Genomic DNA, 6615 nt, shown 5'->3' with positions numbered 1-6615 from the left:
TCTATGTAAAAGTATTGGCAATCAGAATAATGTTTTTCTGAATATTTTGATTGATGATGTTAGAATTAGAGTCTGCTCTTTAAGGAGCTTAGAACGGAGTAATGTGTAAGGAAAACAAGCAAACCACATCACCAAAATAATACAGACAAATATGAAATTAACCACAAGCAAAAGAACATTTCCTTCTTTTATTTATAATCAGACAACTAAACAAACAAAATGACATAATTTTATTGATTCCAGAGCTGTTAATCTAAATTATCAAATAGAACACATATATTTTCATATGAACAATTCAGAAAACACCCAGATGTATACATTCCTTAGTTAATATACCCTCTAAATGGCAAAGAGGAACCTAGTACTTCCATTTATTTATATATAATCTGGCCACTTTATGATTATAAGTGGCCTCATAGATGTTTAATTTCATTAGCTGATATAGTTAATATCACTAGACTTATATTTGAAGATTTGAATAACTGTATAATCCTGATTGCTTTTTGTGAGACTATACTGACCTGATAATGGAGGGAACATCCAGTATATATTGGATTATGTTGAGATGCCCTAGAACTTTCCTCAGGGCTGCCTTTATCTCCTTATTCCGGAGGCTATAGATGAGAGGGTTGAAGAATGGGGTTACCATAGCGTAGAATAAAGTTGCAACTTTCTGTACACCAGCAGAATGCCCGAGTCCAGGGCTCACATACATGACCATCAAGGAGCCATAGAAGAGTGATACCACTGCCAAATGAGACCCGCAGGTAGAAAAGGCCTTGTGTCTCCCAGTGGCAGAAGGCATACGCAGCACGGCTAATAAAACAAGAGTATAGGATCCAAGGATGAAGAGGAAGTTACCAAAGATAACTAATGAACTTAGAGTGTAGCAGAGCTGTTGGGTTGTTGGGGCAGAGGCACATGCCAATGCAAACAGTGGCCCTGGGTCACAAACAACATGGTCAATAATATTTGGACCACAGAAGGGCATCTGAGAGATGAATACAATGGGGATTAGGAACCACAGAAATCCACAAACCCAGCAGATAATGACCAGTTTGGTACAGAAATGCCCAGTCATGATATTAGTGTAGTGCAAGGGATGGCAGATAGCAAGGTACCGATCAAAGGCCATGACGGCCAAGAGGAAACATTCAGATGTTCCCAAGGAGAAAAAGAAATAAAATTGGAGGAAACATCCTGCAAAGGAGATGGTCTTTTTATCTGAGATGAAGTTGACCAACATCTTGGGGACTGTAGAAGAGACATACCAGATCTCCAGAAAGGAGAAATTCCCCAGGAATCTGTACATGGGGATGTGGAGTCGCCATTCACACCATAGAGCACAAACAATGGCCCCGTTCCCTGTTACTGTCAAAGCATACGTTGTAGTGAAGAGTGAAAATAGGAGGATCTGAATTTTCCACTCACAGGAAAAACCTAGGAGTATAAATTCTCTTACAGAAGCAAAGCTGGAATATGGCTCAGAGGCATTCATTGAGTCACTAACCTGCAATATCAAGAGACATATTGTTATCAGTTAGGACTGGTTTCAAATGTGTTCCTTTTTCAGAATAAAGAGAAGACAATGAACATGGGGGTCATTAGTTATTAGGACGAGAATGTAGTCTACTTGTTCTTGGCTTTATACTCTGAATTTTTGGCATTGTAGGCAGCTGGCTGCACAGAAACAAACTTTTGCCTGCTTCTGAGTCTCCCTCTCATTATGCCACCCTGATAGAACTAGACAAAGTTAAACCCATTTTGTAAAGTTTGTTATTTTGGGGTGGGGATGATCTATGATAGTTCCTGGATAGCATATATCACAGAGTTAACACTTAATAAACATATTGGTTTCTTATCCTAAGCCATCTTATAGTGCAAGAGACTCAGTAAAGAACGTTTTAATTTTGGTATATACATCTCAGTTAAATATATTACTTAACATATCATTTACATATGAAAAAGAAATGGACATATTGTATAGCAAGTTGGCAGTAAATTTAAAGTTAATATTCCTGTATTTTGGTTGTTGTTACTGTTAACTTAAGCTTCATAAAAATGTAATACTATAATGATACTTACCAGCACTGGCTTTTAATATTGCAATGCTTTAGTGTCTTCTGTAGGAAGCAGTGGCTTTAACTTTTCACTTAATCTTTCACCTGTAAATACAGTTTGCAAAATAACAGCTAGGTATGGGACTTTTTTTTTGAAATCATTTTTTTTCATAAAATTTGGGATTGATTTTTCTTATATGCTTGTTTAAATTAAAAATTTGCATGAAAAGAGAGAGGACAAATACTTTTGTTTTAAGTACACTTACTTCATCCTATATTCTCATGGAAAAGGTGTCAGGGATCTGAGTTCCCTGAATGTGTGTGTGTGTGTGTGTGTGTGTGTGTGTGTGTGTATGAATATGAAGGAGTATGAGTTCTGAAAGTTGCGAGGGCTTACATTTGGGTCACAAACACAAAATTTTCAAAAAAAAAATCTTCTAACCTATTGTGTTCCGAGAAGTCTTTATAATGATTTGCTGGAAGCTGGCTTTGTGCTTTTAGTAGTATGTACCTGTTTTTTAAATGTTCCAAAACAAGAATATTAATATTAACATTAAGAAATTCTGGAATGAAAGAGGATTGACACAGAGGTGTCATGACTTTCTGCAGTGCTCAAAAGGTAAAGATACCATCGTTTTGACATCTACCAAATATTTAGGGGACCTGTTTAATGAACTGTATACTTCTCTGTCCAACTGGATAAAGAGTTTTATTGCTTCACAAAAATTAAGAATGCACTTTTTTTAAAATCACATGTTCTCCTGAGACTTGGCCTCTATGGCATTAGGAAAGTTCTTCTCTAAGCTGATGGATACTTAAAAAGTTAATGATTGCATGTTCTCTGAGGAATCAGTAAAGAGCGACAACTTCTCTGAGGCACTATTATTTAAATAGTTTGCCTGTTTGGAATATGTATTCCAAAAAGTTTCCAGAAGATACAATTTGAGGAATAGTAAAGCAAAATGTGTCAACAAAAGTTTTTTGTAAGTTTATTTATTTTTGAGAGAGAGTGAGCGAGCACAAGCAGGGGAGGGACAGAGAGAGTTGGAGCCCGACGTGAGGCTCGAACCCATGAACCATGAGATCATGACCTGAGCCGAAGTTGATGGTTAACCAAGTGAATTACCCAGGCACCCCTACCAAAAGCTTTGATATGAGGTTCAGGAACACTTCTGTCTGTGCATATGTTGGAACATACAGAAGTGAAGTACAGAGAGTGTAATGAGGAAAATGTTGAGGTACAGAACACTGTAGGACATTGACAATAAAATTTGTAGAAGTTAGAAGTAGCTTTTAAAAGGACAGCTTGGCAGAATTCTTTAGGTAGGAGAGAAAATAGCAAGAAGTGTCAATTTTTAAGTTAACTAACTTAAATACTACAGAGGAACACATGGCTTCCCAATTAATATGACACGGGTATTTGATTTCATTGATTAGTGTCCCATTTTTACCTTAAGGCATATGAAATTTATGTATAACTAAAACCCCCAGGTGGGAATGAATAGCTCCTAAAACATAGCCTTAATCTTATTACTTGCCTGATAAAAAACCATTAATGATTTTATTATTCAGAAATTCTCAAGTTCTCCATAAATAGGTATCAAATTACTTTTCTTGTCTTACCTTTCCTTACTCCCTTTTGTAGATAGATTGGACAGAAATTTCATTCTCTGCATAGCTTTGAATTTCCCATATTCATTTCTTTGTGGTCTCTCTGTCAGTTTAGAATCCTCATTGCTTCCATATATACCTGCAAAAATCCCATCTATCCTTCAAGGTCTATTTCAAATGACATTTTTCCATAATGCTTTTCCTTATTCCCCTAACCAAAGCAACTTCTCCATCTCTGAATTTTTATTTAAACATCTTTGTATCTTTCCTAAGACATTTGTCATGAGCTGCTTTATGTTATACTTATTGTGTACTTACCTTTTCTCTCCTCCCAGATTGTAAAGTCTCTGAAAGTTGAGAACAAATATCAATCAACTTAGCCTTAATCAAAGTGAAAACATACATTGTATTTACTGGTTCTCATTAAATATTTGTGAAATAAATGACATTTTAACAATTATATGATTTTTCTTATTTGTAAAAAAAAAAAAAAACCACCTGGTCTACCAAAGTTAATAAAGACAACTCCAAGGTGCATGACTGCATTATCCTATATTTACAGATGTGAAAGAAATTCAGAGTAAGGGAGAAACCTATATAGGTTAAAACTCAGTGTGAGAGATATCTTAGAAAGCTCATTGAAGAGAGGGCTTGAGGTATGACATAGAATAACACTACCCAAAGTGTGGTCAGTGCACCAATGTCATCCTCAAATTGTTACCAGTCCATGGCAAATACAGAAATCAAGAGTAAGCATTTAAGCGCGCGCGCGCACACACACACACACACACACACACACACATTATTAACAATAGACTAATTATGGAAAGAACCCAAATGTCCTTTGACTAATGAATGGATAAAGAAGATGTGGTATATATACAAGGACTATTATTCAACTGTACATAAGAATGAAATCTTTCCACTTGTAATTATGTGAATGGAGCTAGAGAGTATAATGGAAGGGAAAATACATCAGTCAGAGAAAGACAAATAGCATATGATTTCACTCATATATTGATTTTTAGAAACAAACCAAACTAACATGGGGGAAAAAAGGAGGTGAACCAAGAAACAGACTCTTAACTATAGAGAATAAAGGAATGGTTACCAGAGGGGAGGTGGGTGGAGAATGGATTAAATAGGTGATGGAGAATAAGGAGGTCACTGTTGATATGCACCGGGTATTGTATAGAAGTGTTGAATCACTATATTATACACCTGAAACTAATATTAAACTGTTAACTAATTGGAATTTAAATAAAAAGTTGAGAAAGAAAACACTATTAAATAAAAATAAAACATGGGAAACAAGTTTTATGTGTATTTAATAATACAAAAGGGGCTATATATATGTTTTTATATTTCACTTTCTATTTATTAATTTTTATTTTACAAAACTATCAACTAATGAATTGGAAAAAAGCTAGGCTTCACTTAAGTTAGTTTCACAAGCATTGACTTAGAGGACAAGTGAATTTACTTTTATTTTTTATACTTTTTTCAAAAATTTTAATTATTTTTATTTTAAGTATAGTTGACACAATGTTACATTAATTTCAGGTGTACAGCTTAATGATTTGACAAGTTTATACATTATGCTGTGTTCTCCACACTTATAGCTACAATCTGTCCTGTTACATTGCTGCTACAGTATCATTGACAGTATTCCTTATGCTCTGATTTTTATTCCTCTGAGTTGTTAATTCCATAGCTGGGGGCCTGTATCTCCTCCTGGCCTTCATCCATTTGCCAAGTCCCCTACCCCCTTACTTTCTGGCAACCACTGGTTCTCTGTTTTTATAGGTCTGATTCTACTTTTTCTTTGTTTATTGTTTGTTTTTTAAGATTCTGTTTATGAGTGAAATCATATGGTATTTGTCTTTCTTGGTCTGACTTATTTCACTCAGCATTATACTCTCTAGGTCCATCCATGTTGTATCAAATGGCATAAGCTATCTCATCCTTTTTATGGTTGTATAATATTCCACAGTGCATGTGACTGCGTGTGTGTGTGTGTGTGTGTACACACCAATTTTCCTTATCCATTCATTTATTGATGAGCACTTAGATTGTTTTCTTAAGTAGCCTTGACTATTGTAAACAATGGTGCAATAAACATAGAAGGAACATATGTTTTTTCAAATTAGTGTTTTTGTTTTCCCTGGGTGAATACCCAATTGTGGAATTATTAAATCATGTGGTATTTTTATTTTTAATTTTTTGAGGAAACTCCATATTGTTTTACACAGTGGCTTTGCTAATTTACATTATAACCAACAGTGCATGAGGGTTCTTTTTTCTCCACATCCTTGCCAACACTTGTTATTTCTTGTCTTTTTTATTAAGTCAGATGTGAATTGACACCTCATGGTGCTTTTGATATGCATTCTTCTGATGATTAGAAATGTTGAGCACCTTTTGATGTGCCTGTTGTCCAATTGTCTTCTTTTGAAAAATGTTCAGATCTTCTGCCCATGTTTAAATTTGATGATTTATTTATTTTTTGATGTTGAGTTGAATCTATATAAGTTCTTTATAAATTTTGGATATTAACCCCTTATTGGATATATCATTTGCAAATATCTTCTTCCATTCAGAAAGTTGTCTTTTTATTTTATTTATTTATTTGTTTTACAAATAGTTTATTGTCAAATTAGTTTCCACATAACACCCAGTGCTCATCCCCACGAGTGCCCTCCTCCATGCCCATCACCTCCCTTCCCCTCTTCCCCACCCCCATCAGCCCTCAGTTTGTTCTCAACATTCAAGAGTCTCTCATGGTTTTCCTCCCTCCCTCTTCCTCACCATTTTTCCCCTTCTTCTCCCCCATGGTCCTACATTAAGTTCCTTCTAATCCACCTGTAAGTGCAAACATATGGTATCTGTCCTTCTCTGCCTGACTTATTTCGCTCAGCATAACACCCTCAAGGTCCATCCATGT

At 35.3% G+C, this 6615-nt stretch overlaps 1 protein-coding gene across 1 annotated transcript; it reads right to left on the bottom strand.

Annotated features, from left to right (window-relative positions):
* Positions 1 to 511: 511 nt before the first annotated feature.
* On the bottom strand, positions 512 to 1525 carry LOC120223722 (olfactory receptor 11H12-like). The gene has a single exon (XM_039221948.1). The coding sequence runs from the start codon at positions 1496 to 1498 to the stop codon at positions 512 to 514; it is 987 nt and encodes a 328-aa protein (XP_039077879.1). The 5' UTR covers positions 1499 to 1525.
* Between the last annotated feature and the right edge of the window lie 5090 nt (positions 1526 to 6615).

The sequence above is a fragment of the Hyaena hyaena genome, unplaced genomic scaffold (genome assembly GCF_003009895.1).
Source record: "Hyaena hyaena isolate Hyena2069 unplaced genomic scaffold, ASM300989v1 scaffold_1042, whole genome shotgun sequence".
Taxonomy (NCBI): Eukaryota; Metazoa; Chordata; class Mammalia; order Carnivora; family Hyaenidae; genus Hyaena; species Hyaena hyaena.
The sequence above is the reverse complement of the archived record's forward strand: the minus strand, read 5'-3'. Positions and strand labels throughout refer to the sequence as shown.

Excerpts from the sequence above, each read along its gene's own strand:
- LOC120223722 (XM_039221948.1), bottom strand. The coding sequence starts at position 1,498 with ATGAATGCCTCTGAGCCATATTCCAGCTTTGCTTCTGTAAGAGAATTT.